We start from the raw sequence: 27932 nt of genomic DNA, 5'->3' as shown, positions 1-27932 counted from the left end.
CTGTCGATCGCAACTATTTTAATATATTTCTACGTAGATCTAACATTTATAAATTGATCCATTCTGGAGGAATTCAATTTATTGAGATAAGTATTAGGTGGTCCGAAAAGTTTCTTTCGTTTTATAAGGAAATATCGGATGCACCACATTTTCCGTTTTATGTTATTTTGTCGAATTGCGTATGATCCATTTTGTTCTATCGGAATAAAAATCACAACGGAAGACACTTTTCGGACAATCTATTATATCATCGTGAAAGTTGTACTTAATTTGTATAAGTTTCTTCAAGCTTACATTTATTACGGTCTACGTATACTATCGTATTTAATAATATTCATTCGTTGTTAATCGTTAATCCCTGAAAGGGTTGAAAACGCTCACCTATTAGGTACATTACAAGGTCTTTGATTCAAATGTACTACGTTTAATCAGTGAGAAAATCATTCTAATATAACAAAGAAGAGATTCCTACGGGTCGAAATAACGAAAGCGGCGACAGATAATTTTCCATCGACGAAAAATGCTTCTTAATACGTTGGAAGACAATTCGCGTTACGAGGAAACGTTTCAGTCCGTTGCAAAATTCTTCCGACAATCTTATGGTAAGCAATGCGGTAACGTCAGAGTCGTAAAACGTCTCAGGCGATTCCGTAGCAACAGTTAAATTAAGGTGCGCGCAACGAGCTTGTCGATGAAAGCGGTGTCTGCAAATAGCGAGCGAAAATCATCGAGTAAAGTTTGTTCTCGAAATTCGAAGGTCTAGTTCCGTGCTGGTTCGAGCGTCATAAAATTCGCGAAGATTACTCGTTCGAAATATCAGGCGTCTGAGCAAGATAAAACGGCAATTAATATTAACTTGAGCAACGTGTCTCACATAGGGTAATAAAGATACCGTGTCTCGTATCTCTGCCAACATCACCGAGAAACATTATCATTGTTCGCCATTGGCGTAGCCTGTGATCGCGTTTACACGACCTTCAAATATCTGAAAGAGTCGTTGCAAATCGCTTTGACCAAGATCAGTAATGTCAAACACTCTTCGATGAATCCTTCTGTACTCGTGACTCAAACCGACGATCTTCGTGGGTTTGTATACGTTTGATCGCATCGCTGAAATTCACTTCTTGGAACAGCTCGTAGATTTTTATCTACCTCGATTAAGCAATCTCCGTTTCCAAAGAGTGTTCAGCAATGACGAAAGATGGTTTTTCAATTTTTTTGAAGTGTACAGAGGTCGGAAGTGGTCCTTGATTTTTTTAAAGAAATTCCCTTTTACTTCGATATAATTTTCGATATTAACTAAATGTAAATATAGTTGCGATAATAATTGACGATAATTTAGATTAGTATTAAACAGCGCACGTCGTGTGCATTCTATGGATTTTTAAATTTTACATAAATAAATAACAATCCGTAGTCTAACAGCGATCTTTAACCCGCGTGATAATTTCTATATTATCTAAATATTTTGGGAGCATATAAAAAATTTAGAAATCAGAGCGAAGTTACTGCAAAACAATGATACAAATTTCTAAAAAAAAATTGTATCTCTATCTCGTCGTAATTTTCGGTAATAATCCATTTCTACGCCGCGTCTTCTATGTAATTATCAAATTTCATTGTACATAAAGAACTTTACTTTTATGTGACGATCGAAAGTAATAAACGCTTCGTACCCACGTCTAATTTACCTATTTACTTTCACTTTCCGAGACAAGACAAGAATCAATTTTTGAGCAGTTTTTGTCTCGATAAAGCGTATAACAAATTGTGTGTATGCGCGGCAGTTATATATGTATATTTCAAAACGGAAGACACTTCTTGAAAGATAAGAAATTTTGAATATTCGAAATAGAATTTCAATGTGTTTAATCATTTTCGTCGGTACCTATAATTATTCGGTTGAGATTTAAATGGTCCTGTTATCGGCAAAACTTGTAGTTATTCCGTTTAATTAAAAGCTATCAACTTTGTTATTAAGGTACTCCGTTTTAATCGACTTAATTCCAGTTTAATCAACTTAATCGAAACACCCATCGGTTCCGTTTTGTACAACTCACTTATTGGATTTCATTTAAGTTTCTTTATTAATTTCACCGTGCAACTTCCATTCATCTAGCTAATTAAAATGACTGTATTCCTCGTCACTTTATTTTATTAACTACTCCGGTTTAAATATTATTAACCTCGTATCGATTAACTCTTCGCATATGGAATATTATTCGCTTTCCTTTTATTATATCCACCTATACAGTTCTTTCGTCCACGTATTCTAATATACAATAAAGACTATTTCGTTATAAGACTAATAAAATAATTACATGTATACGACAGAAAATAATTATATGTACACGACACGATAATAAGATATATTCGTCGCTCTTCGATAAAATTAATCTATCGTGCAAGATTTCCGGTTATTTTGTTGTTAAAGTGTTATTCATCCAGAGAATTAAATTAAAATGATCGTTAAAATTTGTCCACGACATCCATTGTCGCATACTGAAAGTCACGCGTAATTTTCCTCGACTTTTCCTCCTTTCTTCCAAATTCTACGCTTATACAGGTTATACCATGCCGTATCCTGTATATACCGCATAGAGTGGATCTCGAGCAGCGTGTTATTTATTGGCGGTGCGCTGGTTTGAATCGAGCCAAAGCAGCAGACCAGTGCTCCGTCTTCGGCTTACATTCGATACCAGCTGGCTCGTTCGATGTTGAACGAAGTAACCATACGGATCGTTCGTTCGCGAGAAACTAATAGGGTTTGCTAGCTTTAATTAGGTTTCGAGGATAAAAAAATTGAGAGAAAGCGAAAGAAAATGATAAAAAAAGAAGGGGGGAATAATCAAGGAGGCTGAAGAGGACACGGGGTGATGAATTTTAATAGCGATAACAGGGTGAGGGAAATTAAGGAATTGGAAAAAAGATGAAGAAGGAAAGTAATGAATATATAAGACAGATATATCGTCGTGATTTTTACGTGGACTTTAATAATACTGTCTGACGATGCTATCCGTGAAATTTAATTTTGAATTATTTATCTTATTAATTTAACTCCGCCGCGATCCTCGAATTCTTATATTCTAATCTCACTCTTGTTCTAACAAACAAAGGGCGTAATATTTAAAGATAAGCTTCGGGGAAAAACTTGAAACGAAAATTCGCGCGTATTCTTTCAGATTTACTTCGAACTTAGAGGATTCGTTGACGATTGAAAAGTACGATCGAGTCGAGGATATTTCGAAGAATTTTGAATAATTGAAAGTAAGTTAATACATAAAGTTGTGTATTGCGTGTACATCGCGAGTTCGTATAAATAAATGAAATCTAATCCAGATAAAATAGTTCTACAAAATTTATTATATCTTGTATTATCAGAGACTTATCAGTTACGCTTATGATATAGAGTACGCATATGGTATAGACTAATTTTCTATTTTTATATTATACTTGAAATATGTATTTTACCTTGGAATTATTATACCTTGGGATTTTTAATTTACATTTGTCGTTTATACAATTCGTTAAAGAAAACTACTGCTATAATTGGTATTAAAAACATTCGGTAATCCCATTTTAATCTAACTGAACGGAGGATTTTCTTCTCATCGTGTTGAAAAATTGGATAAAGATTCAGGATCCTAAGTGTTCTTCTCTTCTACTTCTTCCAACAGTTACGATGCAACGATTGTTCTCCATTTAATACAGTCGACAGCCTTTGTGACTGTGTCGCAATCAGCGTGAGTGCAAAGTGTGATAGTACTTTAGCATGCACGCTAGCGCTTTAGTATAAAACTGAAACGTGTACCCTTTCTAAATTAAATGATAGTCCGTTTACAATTTCAAATAATTACGTCGGTAGATATTGGATAGATACAGGTATTAATTCAGTATTCAACAGAATAGAGTTGCCGTAGAAATCAATATTATCGCTATACAACAATGTTCTTTCTTTTGCATATTTTTTCAAAATTTACGCACTTTATACTAAAAGATTGTACGATATATCGCAAAATTTTCAAATGATCGACTTTAAACTTTGCTCCATTCTGTGTATAACGCTGATATTGTTTAAATTAAGAAGAAATATATATGAAAAAAAGCATGATGAAAATGAAAATACCAAGATATATAACAGAAATCGGTGCCCGATTATTTTTATGACAACCAATTATTTTCATCTTATGTATAAATGCAAAAATAACGAAAGATCCAAAGATCCATCTACTTTAACTTAACAAGTAAATAATTAATTACGACATCACCGTCAACATTTTCATAGAACAAGTATCCGACGCTTTTCTAGTTTACCGTATTCTTCGAAACAAACGATTTATTTTTACAAAATTCAACATCTTACTTTACACCGTGAACAACCTCTTTCCAAAATCGCTACGCTAATTTCCTTCCTCGTCGAGGAAGCGTCCCTAAAAAGTCGATATCCTTCTGTTTGATATTATTCCCGCGTTAAGGGAGCCCGACACGAGCGTTCTGAATGCCGCGCGTGTAGATATTAATTTAGCCAGGCCGACAAAGTTCCGGGGAAAGTTAAAAAGGCTGCTTGCTCGCCCGGGCACACGCGCCCGCCGTCGCGGCCGCATAATTTCCCGAAACTTTTTACGAGACAGGACACGACGCCCGCCAGTAAGACGATACAAACTAATCTCGAGCACCGACAAACTTTCAGTAGAGACGCTTGAAATATGCCTGGCTGCGACCGCGCCAACGCATGTGCTAACTGCGAATACGGTTGCGTGCATTAACGCTTCCTCAACTGTACGTAAAGCCTCGTTCAGATCAATCGTGTTACATGCTTGAATCCAAGTCGCTCAAATTTATATAAGTAGATTAACTTCGAGTTAACGTTCGTACGAGTCAGGTTATGTATTTGAATCGAAGTCATCTTGAGTTCGAGTTCCCGTCATACGAGTTAAATTACTTGACCGAAGTCGTCTTGACCTCGAGTTTCTGTTCGCATAGACCAGGTTACTTGGCTTGAAGTTGTTTTGCATGCGAGTACGTAATTTCACTTCGAGTAGGTATGCGCTAGTTCACTGTACGATCATTCAATTGGCAACGAAATGCCTTTGAGCTTCGTGCACCGTGTAACCATCGATAATGATTCTGATTGCCAGCAAGTAGCTTTTGTTCCGAAGTTTCGACAAATTTTTACAGAACATCGATTGAGACTTATAATACACGAAATACAAGTTAAATCAAATTTCAACTTGAAAACTCATTTAATTGTTCACGATCGATCAATAACCGATAAATAAGCAGTTCAACGATCAATTTCTTCTATCGAGCGAATCGTAAATTTTTAAGCTTAATAATTGTTTAATAGTCATCAAACGATCAAACGGAGAATTTTACTCTAGACGACCGCCTAATCGACGTGCTTTCGAGATAATTATTATATTATTACATTTTTTTTAATATTAAATACCCGCATACTATTCGAGAGTGTGTGTGACGGATCATTCTCGATGTTTCTACAGGATGCCCATGCATAGATGCATATCAGGATCATCTCTGGTACTACATAATGCATCGCCGCGATTCCAGTTCCCTTCTACGTTTTCCTGTATCTATTCGGCGTATACGGCGCATCGACTAACGTGTTTCAAATGGAGCCTTTTGTGGCCACCGACTCGACCGAGATTGAATATAAACGCGGGAATAAGAAGCCGTTTTATCACGTTCTCCGTTCAGCTTTTACTCTAGTGAAATTGAGGGCTTAGAGACAGGGGCTTAGAAAATCGGGCAAATTCTTCGTCTCCTTCGTTCGCCACGAAAATGAAATGACACCGGGCATTGAGGATGGCCTGCGTCGCGCCACCTTACCACCGACCTATTCATTTAATTCTCATGGTAATCGCTATTCGTGCTTTCGAATTTTCCGCGTTACGCGCCGTCCTGCTTCCTCCTCTACGTCGCGTGTCGTTCAACCGCACCGTGTAACACCAGTACCACGGTAATTGAGTATTTTCGCTAACGGAAGTTCCGAGTTGGCTAATAGAATCGAAGATTTAACCATGTGCCCGTTTCCAACCCGATTACCTCATCCCCGCCTTAATCGCCTGCTCGATGCGGCGTGAATTTTGGAGCAGGAGGAAAATATTTAATTTTGGGGGAAGTTGGAACATCGTATTGGCCTTTGGAAATGAAGCACAGTCGAGCCCGTATCCGAACATCCTTTATCCCAATAACGTCTAAACATTCTGTTAGCCGAACAGAATGTCTGCCGGGAAGATCGTTCGTATGTTGCAAATACTGTTATTATACGGGTAATTGCATGTGCCAGAGCATAAGCAGCAAATGAAAATGGCGAGGACGCACTTTCTTACGTTAAAGTTTTGCACGGTTTAGCGGTTAAAAAGCACGGAGCCCTTAAATATTTACTAAGACGAATTGACAGTTTCATTGACCTCGAATGTTGGGATTTTTTCATGGACGTTTGATCTTCTGAAATTTTAATGGGTTAGCAGATCGTTTCAGCGATACGTATCTACATACTGGATCGAGTGGGAAAGCTTTATGTGTAAACACAAAGTAATATTAAGTAAACTTTTTATTTTCATATCGAAGGTAGGTAGAGAATTTTCAATATTATTGACAAGTTAAGATTTCCTGACTTTGATGCTTTAATTCTTCGGGATCTTTAAAATATACTCTGCTTATTTTTTTTTCTAGATTTCTGTTTTTAATGTTTTTTAACTTTTTAGTAAAAAAAAAAAATAGTAGTTACATATTTTGACGTCAGTTCTCTGTTTTTCACAGATAGAATTAAAATACGATATATTTATCCGTAGGAGGAAATTTATTACTTGCTGCAAGTTATTTTTTAATACGTATGGCATTTAAAGTGAATTATTTATCACACGTTTACTGCTACATATACCGCTACTTTTTTACAGCATGTGCGCCTGAACAATATACAAACAATTTACACAAGTATACAACGTTACATTCGTTTATTACATACACATACGATCATGCGTAGAAAAAAGGATAAGAAATATTTCAAAAACCCTAAAGACAAATCAATCACATCCTCACCAGTCGACCCAATCGTCGAACATCGTATCCAATCATTTCGTTTCACCACCATAAACAAAACCCAATATCTTCTTTCTCTTTTTCGTACAATAACATTAACACCGATTAATCGATCGAACAGCGTATCACAGGTGCAACACCGATATATACGAAAGACATGACCGGTTCAAACGTAGTTCGCATTTGAAAATTTGAAATATCGAAACAGCATTCGGACAAAACCTATCGTTCGAGAGGGCGGAATTCGTGGGATAAGACGAAGGCACGTGGACGAGAAAAATATGAGCGTTCGGAAAAGGAGCAGAGAGTCGAAGACGAGCACGCACGCACGGTATCGTTAAAGTGCAACTGACGCATGATTCAACGTTCTGTCGTGGAAGAGGATCCGAAACGAAGAGCCCGCACCTGCAGGGCACTTTGAAGTAAGGTAGGTAATCCCTGCTCGCACGACGGCTACTAAGCCTCCATGATTTAGAAGCTCTTGGAGTATTTTAAGAGTCCCCTTTGCTCTGCCACCCCCGAAAACAGCCGCGTACAAATACTCGGACCCGCGACTGGAATGCAACACCGGGACCATCGTCGTTTTTGATTTCTTAATCCCTGTCGTCCCATGTATCGGGTAGTTGATCGAAAACAGTGAAACAGTGACTGGTTCAGCAGCGTAGAATGGACAAATACAAGGTGAGATACAAAGATGTAAAGAACGACGTTTCCAATTTTGAGAAAAGTGTTACGCAATCGGCTTACCGCATATTCGTCTTGCAGATTAATAATTAATATGCCGATGAATGGTGAATGAATAGCGGTATATCGTGAATATAAGAATATTAATTGTCGTAAATTGTAAATTAATATTGTTAATTGATAGTTAACGATAAGCGAATTCAGAAGTGTATATTGAAATGGAGCGTTGTTGAGAATAATGTAAAATATGTTTGACGATTAGTAATTGGATCTCGCTCTTAAGAAAAGTGTTAAAAATATTGTTCGCGCGCTACAAGTCACGATAATGATCGTTGATGTGGTAGATATATCAAATACTACGATTAATAATTAAATTACCTATTATCGTCCATCATTTATAATAGATGTCATACTAATCGAATTAATAATAAATTAATAATCGAAAATAAATTTTGGTATACGATATACAACAAAGAAATATAAAAGGTACAAATGCAATTAAACATTTTGAAACACGTTTAAAAATCATGTATTACGAGATTATCAGAACTGTAAGGAATTAAAAAGAGTAGATATTAGGTATACCTATCATCTTTGTGAGTTTCAAAAAATGAATTATATTTTTTCTATTTACTTATTTAATCATATATAATGTAAAGGATATTCTGTGAAAGTTTCATTAAAAAAATTCCGAAAATTGACAAAATTATAACTAAAATTGTCTAGTTGATCAAACTTGTCTGACTGACCTATAGCGTCTGTGTCTACTACGAGAGAGAGAAAGAGAGAGAGAGAGAGTGAGTTATTATATAGAAACGATATCATATAGAAACTTCTAGGTAGCACATCGTTGTTGATTAATTGATTAAATTATTGTAACATGGAATGCGAAGCGATATAAATATATTAAACGTTTTACTTTGAAAATGAGAAAAATAATTCTACATTTATATACATTTCATCTTTAGTAAACGAAACCGTTGGAAGCAAGCAACTCCAAATACAACTCTTGGAGAAGCAAAGGAAACGTGAGAAGAAATACAAAGATCTCCCAGTCGATCTTGGACAATAAGCCTGTTGAAAGAGATATAACGCGAAGTAACAAAATTCTACCCTAACTCTGTATCGTGTAACCAAGATCTTGAACACAGAAGTTGCTTTCTTTATATACGTCAGAGGAAAATTTGAATAATATCAGCGAAATTATAAAGTGACGACACGTTATAGATTAATCGATCGCAGATGAATGTAAAGTTTATAATATCAATGATTTCTTTCCTGTTATATTTTTTGTCCGCGTTATATAAAATATCTCGGCTGTTTTATTTAAAACACCCAAGTCGTTGTGGCAGGTTGTCTAATTAATTATGTATACAATTATTTTTATTATAAAGGCGTTATTCGTTTCATACGTAATATGTAAAATAGTCGTAGTATTTATGTCTACATAAATTTGCTTCAAATTAACAACATTGACCATTATATAGTATCAACAAACATTTATTACGTTTCCGTCTATAATTTAGCACCAGTCCTCCGTTTTAAATTATCATAAATCTGTACAAAATCGTCGACTTCAGGATTTCCTAGTACGTATTGGGAATTTGAAGTAGATCTGGACACCGCGAGTCAGACAAACGACTCGTAAATACAATAGATCCTTCTAAATCTTTACATTTCCAAGATGAAGATTTTACGATGAATGATTTTTTAATGTGTTCCAATAATATTTAATTGTATTTATATTTTTCTATCCATTCAGAAAATGAAATATAACGATTAATTACATTGGTATGGAAAAATTGGTCTTATATATTTCCTAAAATCGCTATTTAACTTATGTACGTCTCGGAATTGATTTAAACGATTCGATAGACTTTTTCGAAATTTACTTTGTGGACTCGAAAGAAATTGATGTTGATAAGATGAAACTATTACGACTCTTCTAAAAGAAGGAGAAGGTTTTATGGTTGTCTTAATTCAGGTCATGTTAATCGTGTATAACGTTTACATTGTTATAATTCATGAAAGAGGCCAGAACTACGAAGCAAATAGTATACGTAATAAGTAAACATTGCAAAAGTCTTTTAGAGCGTTCTCTATGATAATTTACGTACGTGAGACACAGTGTATGTAAGTATAGTTATCGAAAGTAGGAAACACGCTTTTTCATCGTTTTGAAACGTCTGCGGATATTCTTAATTATACGTGGAATATTTTTCAATGTATTCAAAACGGATCTAAAAGTATAAATTCGACTAAACATTGATAGAGCAGAACACATTTAGGAAAGATCTATTATATTCATTATCTATGTCGCCAAGGGTTTCCTTAATTATATTCATAAAAATATGAATTTACATAAACCTCCATAGTCCCCATATAACGCAGAATACTGAACAAACTAAAATTTGCCAGAGTTTTCCAACAAATGTAACGAGTAGGTAATCGAGCGCTTAAGCATTAAAACCAAAAAGGAAAAGAACAAACAACAAAAAAACCCAAAGTCCGATATCCAGAAAAACGAAAGATACTCGATCCCCGGGACAATTTGTCCAAATATCAAACTAAAAGTAGAGAATTAGACGGGAGTGCGATGTTGCGCAATTCGAGCTCCGAAGCACATTAAAGTCGGATCCTAATATTCGAGCGGAAAGATAGCCTGCACCTTTCGGATCTCCATTCCTCAAACAACATAATCCCCGGAGACTAAACTTCTTTCCGACGTTCCACGGGCAGCCACGTCAAACCAGCACACATCGTGAGACCGAGAAACGGACGGAAGACCGTGTAGAAGAAGAGAGGATGGTATGGGGGATCGGTAGCACGGAGAGAAACAGAAGAGGAAGAGAGTCTGGACATCCGGAGGCAATGGCCCTCTTCAGTAACCGTAGCTCGCTCTCGAGCTACCCTCCTGGGCTACCCACCACCTTTTCCGACCTACGAACCTACCCACCGCCTTCCCTTTTCGCTCGTTGAATCTAATTACACCCGCCAAGACCCACCCGCTCGAGAGGGAGACACGTAAAGCTGCTAAGAGGAACGGAAGAAGAGGTCGTACGGTCCCTGGAGCGGAGCAAGAGGGACAACGGGACTCGACAAAGGGGGGTTGGAGAGTCGAAGGTTCGAAGGAGAAAGAAGGAGAGACCCGGAGAGATACAGAGAGAGAGGAGAGCGTGGAAAAGCAGAGCGTTGCCAAGCGACGGGAGCCATCTTGGAGGGTTGCAGCCACTAATGGCCTAATGAATTTAATGGAGGCTTCCCGGCATAGAGTAGCAGGAGAACTGAGAACCGAGAATAAGAGGGACAGAGCAAGAAGGAAGCGTGTTCCGAGTGGAACCGTGAGGAAACTTTAGGCGAGACAGAGAGGATGAGAGCTAGACGTCGTCGTCGACATCGTTGTCGTTCTCCTCGTGCGTCTCTAATTCTCTTCTCTACAGAAGAGAAAGCTGGCCAAACGTTGCTGGTGACGAACGAGAAGCAATGGAAAGGTACAGCATGGAACGGGACGTTGGATGATGATAGAGAGAGAGAGAGAAAGAGAGAGAGAGAGAGAGGAGAACTGGCGACGTTAGAGTCGGGGTTTCCTGTTAACCGAACCCTACGCCTGGAAGACCAAGCCTGGTCTACCTTACGACTCTTGGATTTTCGCAATTAAGTAAAGGGCGAGTGGTTGTCGCCTTCGAGGGAGCGGACTTATACTTCTGTCCGCGAAATTGGTCCTCGAAATATACATAATTACATACTTTTATAAAATTCCATTTGACGTTTTCGACAATTACTTTTATTTAAGGTTCTCAAAGAATTCTTAGTAGACAGATGTTACGCGAGCGAGGTATCTTTGGTAAATAATATAGAGGGTGTTTGTTGAATGAACAAAAATTTATCGATCTACTCGCAGGATGATTATGAAATATCGTACACACTATCGTTCAAAAGTCAAGACGCTTGTTTATTTTTGATTATGTAATATAAGCGTTATAAGGTATCTTAATCAGAAAATTACAGATAAAATTGATTGGTAATCATTCCTTATATAATAAGATATTATGATGTAATTAAAGCGATTCTTAAAGGCCAACTAGTATCGTAGATATTACGAAAATTCCTAACTTTGACATTTTTTACGTCTGTTGGTAATTTAATAATTTATTGACTGTCACGGTCTCAGCTTGGGAACCGTACCAAGAAATTTGTATAAACTTCAATAGCGTCGATAGCAGCCGTCGAATGAGAATTTTCTTTTTGTTTAACGTTTATAGAAACAGATTGTGAATGACTTACAGTACAATAATGGTAAAAGTACGTAACATCGTAACAACCTTCTATCGAAGCGTAAGTGTATTAATAAAAGTTTTACGCGACCCCGTGAACCTCGAAATCGGATAAATCCGGATCGAAAAACACGTGTGCTCGAAAATGACCCTTGAAAGGGTGGTTTACTCATTGATAACCAACGCATACGATATGAGATTATTACGAAGATACGAAAGTTAAAACGACAGTTGTACCACGCTTTGCCTGCTCGTAGATAATGTAATGAGAAACATGATGTTTCTATCTCTTTAATTGGTCCGCTCGTTTATTTACGTAGCACTTGTGCCATCTTTCGCGCAAGCACAGACAAATAGGACAATATTTGAACGAGGGGGATGAGCACGTTTTTCTTTTTTACGAATTACCTCTTTCAATTTAGATCATGCACATAGTACGTACATGCTTGTCTGAACAAATCATTCGCTTACAGTTACATTATAAGAAGAAAAATTAGAAATCGACACTTTAATCTCGATAAAAGACGTTCTTCTGACTTTAGAATCGAATTCCGAAACGATGAATTCTAAATAATTTCGTCGAAAAAAGAGTCGAGACTCGTATAACGTTTTAACAATAAACGCGCAGCAACTTTTGTGCTTTAATTCACTTTCTTTAACGTGTGTGTGTGTGTGTGTGTGTGTGTCTATTCGCTTCCAATGGCACGTAGTTTTGGTATCTGCGCGTGCGTGGATGAACTATGAGCGATCAATCCCGAATTTCAGAAACTCACTTCGTCGAAGATGTACACACTTTACAGCAACAGCTACTCGCCACATAAAGACGAAACTCGCAGCCCATTTTTAAGCAGATCGAATAACGAACGAGTACATGGTAGTTCTGCGTGTACTTTGAAACTGTTAGGTACACGCGATATTACGTTTATTACATTCATAATAGACACTGACGTGGTATCGTAAGAAAAATAAGGAAGAAGTTTCTAAGGCTTATACTAGTGGAGTTACAAGGTAATCTGACTATATACATAATGTACATATACATAGCATATATATATGTATGTAGACTTATTCGAGATTTTATAAAAGTAAATTAACAAATGACAATATTTATTATATTCATAAAGCAATAGTAGACTGGATGAAAAAGAGAACGTTGCGGAATGTCGCGAGAGATAGAGTTTGCTACTTAAAAGCTCTTTACAAAGATTCGCAGATGCTTAGCGCTGAAGGAACTATAAACAAGAAGCAGGATGAAAATCAAGCGTTCGGAAAATGCGAAGACGCAATGTCCAAGAAACTTTAATCGCGTCGATTTGGCCCAGAAACGCGAACAGAGAGTCGTAGTACATAAAGACCGAAGTTCTGCCTCTTATCAGCGAAGACAAGAAAACCAAAGAACCGTCTAGCCAAAATCCACATCGCTCTGGAAATGGACCGGTGAACGTGAAAGCAGTAAATCCTTCTCGATGGAACGTTTCTAATTACGAGTACGTTGTATCCACGTGTCGAGGTAATTTATAAAATTTGTCCGCGTACCTGGTTCGATTGCGTTCAGCAGGTAGATCAAACGAATGGAAGAACGCCTTTTCACGTGTAACGCGGTCTAATTTTGAACAAGGAACGAAAAGAAAATTTCATCCAAGAATATTCTTCTCGAGTCGAATAAAATGCATGTGCGTATAAAGACCTTTGTGCGACTGTGTGTGTATATTTAAGAACGGAAGCCAAATGAAAAATCAAGCGATCTGACTCTAACTGTTCCTCGTAAAATTACAAGTATCGATCAATTTAAAATGGTCAGCTTGCAATCCTGCGACATAAAGTTACAAATACTCGTATCGCGTATCAAGAAAACGTTCGTTTTATCTTTCGCAGCGAAGAATTGGCGGCAAATTGGCTCTCGATAAACCAAATCAACGATCTAAAGTGTAAAAATCCTAATTACAACTATTCCAGGCAAAATTGTAAGTAGGTCGCGCGATTCGTCGCCAATCGGCCACCGATTTCTCCGGCACAGTTCGCCGGTTGATCCAGTGTCGTGGGAGGCGAGGAAGCCGGAAGAAGTACGTAAAGAATGACAAGTCCCGTCTCTTTCCCGACAGGGCAGAGAGAGCCACGGGTAAAGATGGGTCGAAAGAGGGAGGCATTGCATCCGGAAAATAAAGGAAAGTAGCGGCGGTAATCCAGAGCGCAGGCCAGGGTCTTACCGAGGCTTCTACGGATGTTTATTGAGTCGGTACGCGCACGCGCTACATGCAACACTATCATCTCATCTCATCCGGTCTCGTCTCATCGCCCGTGTACCTCGGCCCAACTCTTTCCTCTTCTCCGTTCTCGCGTCTCGCTTCCTTTCCTCGCTGATTTTTTTCCACCTATCCCTGTCCATTCCCTCTCTTCGCTATATTCTCTCTCCTTCTTCTTCTATACAGTTTCATCTGGTTTTCCCTCCTTTTCCGCCAGTACGCTTTTTCATACCAACCCTGTCTCTTCGTGCGCTCTTTGGATCTTGTTTTTCCTCCCCTCGCCCCCTCGTTCCTCCGTATTCTCTCTATTTTCTCCAGCTTTGTCTTTTTGTTTCCACCCATTTCCACACCCACGTGTGTTCGTTTGTTCGCCAGCCCTGGCTTCGTCTCTCTACACCTTATCCCCAGTCTTCACGACGTCCATTCAATCCTATCTCATCTGACGGAGGTTAGCCGGCACCTAGCGCAGCCCTCCCATTCTCCTCTCTTCGACCGGCAAGGTTCATTCATTTCTGGCAGCGGCCAAAGGAAATCGAGACCGTCCTAGAAGTCGATTACGAGTGTCGTTTCTACATGACGCCCTCCTCTTGCCCCTTTCTATTCTCCGCCGAGCTTTTTCTAGCGATACACCCTCTGGCAACCGACACGATTCCTCTAAATAACACGTAGCAGGATATTAGAGGAGAATCGAAGGCTGACTGGATCTTCGAATCGTTGTAGATATCGCTCCAAGGAACTCGAAATATCGAAACTATATCTACGAGACTGGATATTTTATCGAAGGATGCCTGGAACGCTGATAAATTAAAATTGAAAGATCATCGAGAATGGAGATTACGTCTCCCTGGTGGGCCAGTCGAAGAATATAAGCGAAGAGGCACTCGTGATATTTCAAATGTTACGTCATATCGTCCTTACAGAGTGAGTATCGTACTCGATTTAGAAACGTTCTTCTTCTTTCGGGAATTGTCACTCGTATTTGTTATTTTCGCTGCAAATGTTGTTTCTCTTTCAACGATATTCGTAACAATCGAGACATTTTACAAAAATTAATCGAATTATGCATAGACTGCAAGCAAAGAACGGCATTGTACTTATCCTGTTTCGTGCAAAATTTGATTCGTACTCTTTTGTTCGCCGTATAACGCTGTATCGTATACACGTGTCATGTAACGTAAAACAATTAACGAGCTAGATCTTTAAACAACTTACGAACGATATAATTCGATACTTCCATGTACATGTATTAAATTGAACATTAAGCGTTCTATTCATTCGTATTAAAACCAGAATTAGTTCGAAATATTAGTCTTACGTTATTTAATTCTACATTTCTAAATCGTCCAAAATTTCAGCGCGAAGCTCTTCGAGATAAGTTTCACGATGGAAAATTAAGTTTACGCGAATACAGATAATATGACGATATTACGATACCGCTAGCAGCAACGATGAAATAACGCATTCGCAACAATGGTTACAATAACGATTCGCAACTGTCATTAAAATCTGTGAAAGCAGCCAGTGAAGTACCCAGTAAGGGTAAGCGAATGAGTAAATAAAACCGGTTTTACGGTTAAGAGATTAGTCGTCGGATTTTGGCACGATCACTGTGATTACGCGTCTTATAATATTTTAGTACAGGCGATTAAAGGATTGGCTTCACGACTGATTCGAGATTTTCTTCTCGCTGTTCCTTCGATATCTTCTACAGAGAAAACAATTTTTCTTTCCATTGCACGATCGGTATAATTTTTCCAAATTTTATTTCAATAACGCGTATAATAATTTTATAAATATTTATAAATACACTGCTTCATACAGAAGTATTGTATTATTCGAACTGAAAGTTACTTCTTTCGCAGGAAAATATGGAAACTGAAGAATTATTATCTAATTAAAGTTATCTAAAGTTATCTCGATCGATTAAATATTATCGAGTGACAAAAGCAAAATTAAAATACCGATAACGAGGTGCCAAAAAATGAAATATCTTCCATTCTTAACATTCGGCTGACAATCAAATATTCGACTGATACCAGTTTCTTATGATTAAAAATCATAAGCGATGTTCGTTTCTTTTTCTTTTTTTTTTTTTTTTTATTTCAGATTCGTTTTAATTGTTGGTAACTTAATGTTGCTGATACTATTCCTGTAGACAAAACGACCTTTATTTTACGCATCGCTTAATGAATTCTGTCGATTCCCATATTCCCTTACTCTCCTCTTTACTTTATTTGCTCCTTATGTTTTTCAGTATATTTGGCCTGATTTCTTCGTATATGGGACACTCGCATAGTACATAGGCGGTCCCTGTTTTCTATTTCCCGTGTATCGTACATCCGACACGGCAGCTTTTCCTCCCTCTATTTTGTGCCTTATCCCAACTTCCGTCGTTACTGTCCATCCTCGTTCTCCTGGCAATCTTAGCTTCGCCATTGTCCGTTTCACTGATAAAGGAGCGTCCATCTTCAGGTGGCCAGCCTTTTCTAATGTTTTGATCTATTTAATATTTCCACATGTTTCGCCATAGGTAGGTTTCGATCTCCTATTTCCGTCTCCTCCGATCAGATTCTACTGTACGAAGGCGAATATCGAAATCTAACTTGCCTTCTTCGAAAGAAGTCCTAGGACACGTTTATCGTAAAACATCGCTTGATAATTTACAAGGAGTGAGTTTCGCCTTCTTAAATCATAGCAACAGGGCCATGGGTTCGCCTCGTTAAGGAATAAGAGTTCAGGTGAAAGTGTTTGAACGTAAGAAGAGGTTCGCGTGATGATGAGTGGCGCAGGAAGAGCAGAAGCGCGGAAGAATAGGTAGCCAAGAATGCGAAGTAGGGTGATTTTGTCGGGCCCTCTAAGCGGTGGGATTAAGTGCTACGTAAATTCTTCCGGCGCGGCGCCAGCCTGTTCTTCCTCTCTGTTCCTGCGGATAAAGAATCGCCGCTTGGTTAAACACAGGCCAAGGAAAAGTGAAAGTTTTTCGAAAGGTCGAAAGAGGTTGAGTTATATTCGAATATCAATTCTAACGATACACGTAATTTAGAAGCAACAGTACGATAATAACGTAGTTTATACGTCGATTTTGTAAGTGCAATGATATATAGAGGTGAATAGATTGGAAGTGTAATAAATAGAATGTTATATTTTATTAGGAGTAAGGAAAAATTGTAAATAACGTATATAATGAAATTAATGGATTAAAGCGTAAACTTTAGTTATAAAAATGTAACGTTTATTAGTTCACGCATTGGCGTGATTTACGGAATATGTTTATCAATTTTATCGAGCAGTCAAGTTATCTAAGCGAATGAATAATAATTTGAGTAATAAATTTTAAATTAGTCAATAACGAATTTTATAACTCTCGATGTTTGAGAAATTCTATTTATTTTATTTTTAAATATTTGCTAAAGCATTATATAGGTACATATATGTAATATGAAAGATACATCCTTAAATAATTTGTAGATTTACAATTTACGAAAAACTTAAACGAGTTAAATTGCTAAAATTAATATTATTTTAATATGCTGGTATGTTTTTCTTTTTACTACAAAAGTTGTTTCAAACGTTGTAAATTCCTGAAATGTAATATAACGTCATCTGTCGGTACACATTATATTTATGAAAATAATTTCCTCGCTTCTTTGTACATACATACATAGAATATAATTATAGTCTTTAATTATATTTCGAAATTCTATTATGTGTGCGAAGACAACTGTTCATAAATTACGAATAACAATAAATTGATATAATGTAGAATAATAAATATTGGGTATACCAATTATTATCTGCAGATATGTTCATATGTACGTAAACTACATTATCGATGTAAGTTAAATTAATATAAAATCATAAAATTTTAATTTGCTGTATGTATGTGTTCAAAATTTAATATTTCCGTTGCAAAATTTCCCAAATGGTATTTAAGAGAATATCCAATGACTTCGTAAATTGAATTTATACTTTGAGCCACCAAAAGAAAATAATTTCTTATGCTGTTTAAAGATATTAATGCGAATTGTAAGTTTTCACAAATATAACAATTATATTTGAAAAAAATAACTATATATAATTTTATTTTTCTTTTTAATTATCATGAACGTTGTTACTACTAGCCAGGAGAAAAAATAGTATAAATATTATATATTTGCATTATACTATTGCTATTTCTTATGACGAAATTTTAAACCAGTAATGTATGCTGGAAATTTTACTGACAATTAAATTTTTGTGAATATAAACTATTGTGTTACTATATATAGTTTTTACTTTACATTGCAAATATGAAAATTATTATAAGCAAAAATATTAAATAATAATACCTATAGAAGTGTAAAAAATTTGGAGAATACTTGTTTCAAGGTAATAATTATAGAGAATGTGTCTAATTATTGCAATTTTACTTTAAACTATTTAAATATGAAGATTTTCATCCATCGCTAAAAATAATTTCAAATAGCACCGGATATTCCCGCCAATCTGAATAGACCATTGATATGGTCTAGTATGTATATATATTATGTCTCAACTATTGAAATTTACTCCGTCGATAATGTAAAAATTGATATACAGATTAATAGAAACAGAATAAAAAACATTTGTAATATATGAAATATAAATACATATTTGCCTATTCCAAGGATTTATAAAAAAATTTGTTATCTGTTCTATTACATTGTTTATTAATACCAAACATATTAACTAATTAAAACTTATCTGTAAATATTTCTTATCATATTTAAAACTGCAATGTATATAATTGCTAATAATTTACATAAATATTATTGTTTATCGACGATAATTGTAACATAATTTTATACATTACAAAATAGATTTCTATAAATTATATATTCGATCGTTGGTTTTTTAAATGTCCCCTATTTTTTCTTTTCTTTATGTACTACAAAATGGAAATCATTATAAAAATAATAAAAAAATACGTAGTTTTTATATGAGGTGACCATCGTTCGCTTACACTACCAATGGTTATACATCAGGTGCGGAAGAAATTTGTGTAAGCGGATGGATTAATACGTTGATACGTTCACACTTATCGTCATGGCTCCGTTCGTATGGAGTTTTAGAGGGAACATCAACCGGTTTTTAATCGATGTTCAGATATTACAATATCTTATCATACTGGTCGGACTATTTAATTTGTCTCTGTGTCTGTACGAAGATCAAGTTGGAAAATTTGACTGGTAAATTATTTGGAATCCTTGAACAAACGTTGCTTACAATGCTGAATCTCTTAAATAATGCAGTAGCATGTTACCATGATTTGACAGCGTATCAGTTGTGTCGAATCATTCTCAATGAACCATTTGCCGTTGTGCTTGCAGGAAACAGAATTATGTCGGCAAAATTAAATTCGCCAGTTTTGATACTGTCTCGACCGCAAAAAAGATTATTGTTGCTACTGAAGAAAATGTTATTGCTGCGCTAAATCTAAAGTCAGGTGGGCTATAAACATTGACGTAAAGCCGTTTCGATTAGATATGCGAAACTTTTTCATTTGTTTAATTTTACATATACGTGTGAATATAAATTTATCATATTTAATTGAAATCTTTGAAATTAGCCGAAAAGATCAAAAAGTATGTAGCATTTGTCTTTGTGCTATTTTTACAATTTATCATTTTAAATTTAGTATTTTATTACAATTTTATTAAACATTCCTTTGCAATGTGATTATATGATATCATACGTACATGTAAACTATAAAAGTATAAATTATAAGAAAGATAGGGAGACATAATCTTTTGATTTAGGACAAATACTATGGAGACGTGTATTAGAAAAAGGATATGCAGGTCGGATTCGAGCATTGGGTGGAATTGCAGATGGAGATCTTGTTTCTGTAAGTGGAGGTGTACCGGCTATTGTTCGTGCATGGGATTTGGCTACTGGACATATACTTCATGAATGGCCAATTGCTGAACAAAATCACGATAGGTTTGTTAATATTATATATTTTAATTAAACATACTTCTATTTGATATTCTATAGATAATTATAGATAATTAATCGTTTTCAAAGATAGTTTGAACGTTGAAAGAAAATTTTTATATTATTTAATATTAATGTTATAGATTTATTAACAAGATTTGTTTTCATGAAACAGTTATAATATACAAAATAAAATGTAATTATCATTATTGATTTTCAGACGTTTCTCACCATTTATATCCTTTTCTACACTGGGATTGTACAGTGCTAACAGGTTTCTTTATCCGTATTTAATGCACATTCAATAATATCTTTTTACATACTACATGATTATATCTCACAGTAATATGTTATTACACTTGATGTTACCTTTACGTTATTACGTATTTACCAGGTAGTTCCAGTGTAAAGAAATCTGTAAAGGATTTTGTAAAACGTAATACAATAGAACAAGACAATGAAAGATTTTTTACTCTGAAACAAGATGAATTCGTTAAGCAACTAATATAAACTGCTTCAGATCTTTTTAAGTTTCATATATTAAAATATATCTTGTTTTGTATTCAAAAATATTTCATTTCCTAATTATGGTCAATTTCTATAAAATAATTTCTTTCTAAACATGAAAGTATACGATAATTTTATAAATGTTATATTTCAGCAGCACATAATATTTTACATTACGTATACTGGTGTTACTAATAAAATCATTTTTTCATACAGAATTAAAGATGTGAAATGGCATATAAAAGATGGAACGTTACACCATATTTTACCAATTTATAATAGTGGCGTAGAAGTAACATCCTATGACAGTAAAACAGGAGATAAATTGAAAACAAGAAGGGTCTCAGCACCATTTATAACTCAAGAAACAGAGTAAGAAATTACTTTATAAAGTAGAAATATGTTATGTTAGTAAAAAGCTCGGTATATTTAAAATTCCTACGTAATAAAATTTTTATAACTTTTTGTCTTTTAGATGTGTTTTAGCAGCTCCATATTTAGCTTGCTTGAAAGGAGACAGTTCATTAGCTATATTGCTTTTGGTACATTTATTTGATACACATTCTCAACCGCAATCAGTTACAATAAATACCATATTTGGTGCTGGTGCACAAGGTCCATATCATTTAGAATCAGTGTTAGGTGAAGAACCTGTTGTATCAATTAGCGCAGATAATAACCAACGGAAACGTATTCTTCTTGTTGGAGAGGTACCTGTTCCTATCCAAAGGGATATAGCAGAAGATTCTATGCTCTATATTGTTTCAGTTGATAATGAAAAAGTGCTTTTAGAAACAACTTATAAAAATGGAGTAAGTATTTTAAAATTTAACTGTATTAAAAAAGATTTTTTGAATATTAATTAACAAAAATACTGAGAACTTCTATCGATATAATTCTAGGTAACAGAAATTGTTGCTTCAGAACTTTTAACATCAAAACCTATGCCAAATTTATCTATCGTTGTAATGCATAATTCACTACTCTCACCAACAATTATGGCTTCTGTTTGTCCTCGACAAACAAAAGGTGTAACTTGCCGTCATTTATTAGCTTCAGAAGATCACAGTGTTGCGCTGCTACAGCATAATAAATTAGTGTGGGCTAGGGAAGAAGCACTTGCTAGTATTGTAGCAGTGGAGATTATAGAACTACCTATGTCAGATAGAGATCAAGAAATAGAAACAGAATTCGATCAGAAAGAGAGTAAGTATAAACTATAATATATGCTTATCATATTTTTTAAGGCACAGCAAACGTTATGATAAAATAAATTAAATATTTTTGTATAAGATCATTAAACGAGATATTAAAAAATAATATTATAAAAATTGATAATTATAATATTAAAGATTCACATTGAGATTTGTAATAAGTGTCTATCTGTTATAAGTAATTTAATTGCAACATTTCTTATATTTGATATAAATATTTTGATATTTGTCAGAAGTAAATCATTTTTTAATGCAAGTAAGTAGTACTTGTATAAAAGTAATATTCTGATTAAAAACTATTTGTATTATCGTCTTCGTTTCTATATTATTACTTAGAAAGTATTAAACAGCTTAATGTTACAGTTTAATTGTAACACACACAACAATAAATAAATCACATTATATATTCTCAACTTATATCTTAATAAGAAAAGTATTAGTTATGTTGTATTAATTACATTTCTTTTGTGAATGGCTGCTGGCAGGTATTGATGTAGACAGTTCATGTAAGTAGTGGAGCAGCAAAGGCTGGTTTGAAAATTACTTTATTCCTGCTGTTTATTAGTCTTATAGGCACGTTAATTTTCTTTAGAAGCTCAAGAAAATATAAACGAATTAAATGCAGACTAGTAAATATTTTTATCTTTGCTATTTAAGAAAGTTCCTACAATGTTATTATTTGCATGACAATATAAAGTATATTAATATAAACTTTTTTAATACAACAGTATGTTTAAATTTGCCTTACAAATAGAATATTGAAGCACTATGCATGAATGATAAAAAAAGATAATAATTATTATTATACTTGTAAATTTGATTGTGCTTTACTGTAATTTTTTATTAACATATATTATTAATATTGTAGTTGTTTGTTAGGTTTGCAGTTAAAAAGTTTGTTGTTCCTTTGTTTTTTATGATAAATATGTTATAAAAAAATAATTTACAATATTAATATTACACATTTGACATATTTTATAATTTTGTGTTATATCTAGGGGATGTATTGAGCATGATGTTTAGAAGAGTCAGTTCTCAACTTAAACAAGCAAGAACATTCTTCCAATCCATATTAAGTCTCACACCTCAACAATCCAATCAACGTACTGATTTAGTACGAGATAAATTTGGTTTACATAAAATGATTGTCCTCGTTACATCAACAGGAAAAGTATGAAAATAAATATACTTACATTGATTAATTAACATATATTATATACATTTAGTTCAAACCATACATTTAATGTTAATCCTTGATTTTATGTATTTATAGTTATATGGTATTGAAACTAGAAAAGGTGAAATTATTTGGCAACTTAGGGTACGAGGTATTCGAGGTTTCAATAAAAGATCTGATGCAATAATTTTATACGTACAACGTGGTAGCAGACATTTTCCATATCCGCCACAATGTGCGTTATTGGCAGAGGATAAAGTATGTATTGTATGCATTAAAACATTAATTCAATATAAATAGATCTCTTATTTGATTTTAAATATTTTAGCAAACGGGAGAAGGAATTGTATATACTTTTAATCCGATTACTGGTCAACCATTGGATGGTTTAATAAAATTAGGATATAGAATAAAGCAATCTATGTTACTTCATGTAACGACGGATGATTTTCTGCGAGGCGTACTTATTTTTGACACACGAGATAAAGCTCATGTATATCCTGAAGGTGCAACTGCAATTGCTGCATCACTCGCTAAAAATACATATATATTTACTGCTGATCAAACAACTGGAATATTGTCTGGATATTCTTTATCATATAGTACAGCTCAAGTATGTATAAGCTTATTTAGCAAACTTTCTAAATATTCATCTTAATTTCATCCTTTAGGAACTCATTTCTCATAAAGTATGGGAATTACTGCTGTCACCAAAAAACCAAAGAATAACACACGTCGTATCGAAAAATCCAATTGAACGTGTTCATTCCCAGGGTAGGGTTCTAAGTGATAGATCAGTTCTATATAAGTATATTAATCCTAACTTAGTCGCAATTGTAACTGAGGGTGTTGGACGCACTCATAAAGGTACGTTTATTATGCTGCTGTATAAGAATATTGTAATTATTGAAGTTCCATATCATATATATAACTAATTTAAAAATAATTCACGACTTACAGATACGCTTAATTTATATTTATTGGACGTGGTGTCTGGAGCAATGATATTTTCTATTATGCACAAGAGAGTTCGTGGTCCAGTCCATGTTGTGCATTCAGAAAATTGGATAGTGTACAGTTATTTTAACGAAAAGAGTCGTAGAACAGAAATTGCTAGTTTAGAATTATATGAAGGAAAAATACAGAGTAATACCACAGGTATTGTTCACGCCATTTTTTATTATAATTATGTTGATTCATATCCTTGTTCTTGTTTATATTAAATATTATAAATTCAATATCTTATTCTAGTGTTTTCATCGTTAGCTACAACTAAGTTGCCAATTGTAGAAAGACAAGCTTTTATTTTCCCAGCAGCAATAGAATCTATGCGGGAAACTATTACAGAGAAAGGTATCACGAGTAAACACATCATAGGTATGTATATGAATTGTATGACTAATACTTTATAATTAGTACTATAGTACTGTACTAATAATTTATAAATAGGAAAACATAGTTGTTTATAAATTACTTTTTATACGTATTAGTGGCCCTAGCTAATGGCGGAGTATTGGAATTACCGTGGATGATGGTAGATCCACGGCGGCCTATTAATCCCGAAATACGCGAAGAAGGTGTCATACCATATATGCCAGAAATACCTATTCATATGGATGCAATAATTAATTATAACCAAAGCGTCTTTAGGGTTTCCGGCATTCATACTAGTCCTAGTGGCCTTGAAAGTACTTGCTTAGTTTTTGTACACGGTCTTGGTAAGTACTTTGAGATACAACTTTGTTTTACCGTAACTTTATCAATCACTGAGGGACTAATACATTTAACCCATTAGTAATGTATTACAATTAGAAAATTACAAGTAATTATGTATGTAATACGATGTTCGCAGACTTGTTCTACACACGTGTGGCACCGTCTAAAACATTTGACGTTTTGAAAGAAGATTTTGATTATTATCTTATTGTGATAGTATTGGCAGCGCTTTTAATTTCGTCGTACATCACAAAGAAACTAGCATCCCAGAAAGCGCAAAAGCAAGCATGGAAATGATGTTTGATTTTTCTAGAGAATCAATACATTACATTCTTAAATATTTGTTCACTAAAAGCAAGACGTTTTGCTAATAATAATTTGTAAAAAAAATACTGTTTTATAAAAAAACAATGTTACTGCAAAGTGAATGTTAACAATTTATTATCTTACCTAAGTATCAGAATATATACATATATATATACATACATATATATATATATGTATTATTTATCCTTTTATTAGTACAGGACGCACACAATAGATAACATATTTCCGAATATTTTAAAGTGTGCTAATCATCGTATGACAACAGTGGACCAGGATCACTAATTATTAGATTATTAAAGTAACTGACAACATGCTCAAAATATAGTTATTTTTCGTTAAGAAAATACAAAATATAGAGTTACACATTTCTTTAATATACGTACATCTATATTATGTAAATTAATTTTAATAGAAAATTAAGATAAAAATACCAAGAATATTTTAAATTATTAATTTATTTTGTCATATTTAATATTCCAATACTGGAAAAACTAACATTTTCGAATACATATTTAGAAATAATATTTGCAAGACATATTATGTCAATTTAAATTTGCATATTAAATTAAACAGTTTCCCTATCACCCGAAAATTACAAATTCGTCAAGTTTAAAACTCATGATATATGTATATATGTTATTCTAAGGACTATATTTTATAGTTCTTTCTTGCAAGAATCGAAATATTATCATGTAAGCATGTAATGAGAAATGTATATAAATGTGCATATACATAAATGTGTACTTACACAGTCTTGTATACACAATAATTATACAAACATCTTTACGATATTGTCTGGTTTACTTCCCTTTTCCCTCCTTTTTGTTTGTGACTACAACATGGAAAAGAATTTCGATGCATTTTCTTAATTAACATTACGATAACGTAATGTTTCCTTAAACGTTATGATAACGATAACAAACGGAGGAAAAGAATGGTAGAAGAAAACATTAAATATATTTGCTATACTGAAACAATTACTTTTCCAATTTTACCATTATGGCGAGTAATACTATGTTATTAATATTTACAATAATAGTTATTTCATCGCTTCCCCTCTCCCTTACTCGCTTCCTCACTCATCCACTCGCACAATCAGTTTTAAGCTACAATCGTCGTAGATTTAAGATGTATCAATTATTTTGATTTAATATAAATCAATGCATCGAGTTAGGGCACTCATTATCAGGATCGTGTTTAAATTGCGGCTACAATCGTAGCTCATTTACTAAGAAGGTAACTATAAATTCTATCTTCTATTTGAAACCTACTTGAAACAACTTTGATCTCAGCGCATACTGATCATTCCTGCCACAATGCCCAAAATCATTGTTTCCGTAGCAGCGACATGTATACTAATAATAATAATATGTTTACAACGTGACCGATTTTTCGAACGTATTGTATTTTTTGCAGCGACTACGCAAAGAATGAGATGATCGTTGAGCAGATATTTTTACACCACTTTCGATACAGCCATGATGATCGCGTTAACATTTTTTCAAACATCCTCAAATGCGCGTTTCCCTAAACATTTTCACTCGTACACCTATATATCAAACACTTATTGTTATGACATATCGCAATAGTTACTTGTCATACTTCGGGAGCTTGCACCTTTTTACTTATAGATTTGAATCAAGAAAAGTCACATAGAATCTTCATCGTTGTACAAAAATGATATGAATCATTGCATAATCCGAAGTAGAAAGAAAGAAAAAGAAGGCAATACTATACCAGTGTTTAAAGGATATCATAGAAAGATAATTTTGTGTATAATTACCCACCGATCCTCTTCGTTTTAATGTAGCCTTTACTAATCTCTAAAATCATTCTCTACATGTATTGTACGATGCGAAAATTTTTTAATATATCGCAACTTGCTTAGGATCTTATTAACACATTCAATGCGGCACACAAAATCGAAGGGGATCTCTAGTGGCGGAAATCGATTTTTCTACAACATGTATCCATTTATTCAGGTGCCATCCGCAAAAATATAACATATTCCCATGGCGCGTACGTTCACGTCTTACGCATGGAATGTGTTAATATTACGTATACACGTGTATACAAACGTACATAAAAACTGTTACCAGCAAAAGATTGCTTCAATTCGTAGACACTATGTTGATCGTACGTTTAATTCAGTAATTTTTAAGCTGCACGTGCACCTATCAATCTTAATGTAGTATATGTAGTATATGTATATGTATATAATTGTCAAATTTATACATATACTAACTTGCATCGCGATGTCAATTTATTTGGTAACGCGTGCTGGAGAAAAGGAAGGGGGTGGGCACACGCGCGCGTTAATGAAATAAATTCAAAAATATTTTCTCCATTCGTATTCAATTACATGTTCGGTGTTCGTTTTCTTTATGCCATTACTTATGATGTATAGCATACAACATAATTCGGTATTTCTCTCTCTTAAGATTGGCTTTTTGTAAAAGTAGTATGTAGATTAGAAGATGCATAACATAAACAATCAACAGAAAGTTAACTAAAAACGTGTATCATTGACATTGTACTTCTATTCTACGAAATATTGCATCGTTTCTACGATCTGACAGATCATAATAATAATAGTAGCGGTAGCAACAGAAGTAGTGTAGTAGTATAGTAGTAGTAGTATAGTAGTAGTAGTAGTAGTAGTAGTAGTAGTAGTAGGACTAGGAGTAGTGTAGCAAGAGTAGGAGTGGTGGTAGTAGTAGTACTAGTACTAGCAGTAGCAGAAAGCTATTCAAGCATAGTGAAAACACATAGC

The 27932-nt window shown here is 34.4% G+C and overlaps 1 protein-coding gene across 2 annotated transcripts; it reads left to right on the top strand.

Annotated features, from left to right (window-relative positions):
* Positions 1–19254: 19254 nt before the first annotated feature.
* On the top strand, positions 19255–25948 carry LOC126867467 (ER membrane protein complex subunit 1). 2 transcript variants are annotated; one of them, XM_050621930.1, is made up of 15 exons: positions 19255–19470; positions 19612–19727; positions 20041–20224; positions 20942–21097; positions 21201–21537; positions 21628–21931; positions 22425–22445; positions 22938–23110; positions 23213–23374; positions 23445–23729; positions 23788–23983; positions 24077–24274; positions 24368–24493; positions 24607–24834; positions 24969–25948. In XM_050621930.1, the coding sequence occupies exons 1-15, from the start codon at positions 19328–19330 to the stop codon at positions 25127–25129; spliced, it is 2790 nt and encodes a 929-aa protein (XP_050477887.1). In that variant the 5' UTR covers positions 19255–19327; the 3' UTR covers positions 25130–25948. The 2 variants fall into 2 exon arrangements, with proteins under 2 accessions (XP_050477887.1, XP_050477889.1); XM_050621932.1 differs by lacking the exon at positions 22425–22445.
* Positions 25949–27932: the final 1984 nt, after the last annotated feature.

This window comes from Bombus huntii, chromosome 7, assembly GCF_024542735.1.
Source record: "Bombus huntii isolate Logan2020A chromosome 7, iyBomHunt1.1, whole genome shotgun sequence".
In the NCBI taxonomy this organism is placed as follows: Eukaryota; Metazoa; Arthropoda; class Insecta; order Hymenoptera; family Apidae; genus Bombus; species Bombus huntii.
This window is presented reverse-complemented; position numbering and strand designations above follow the sequence as displayed.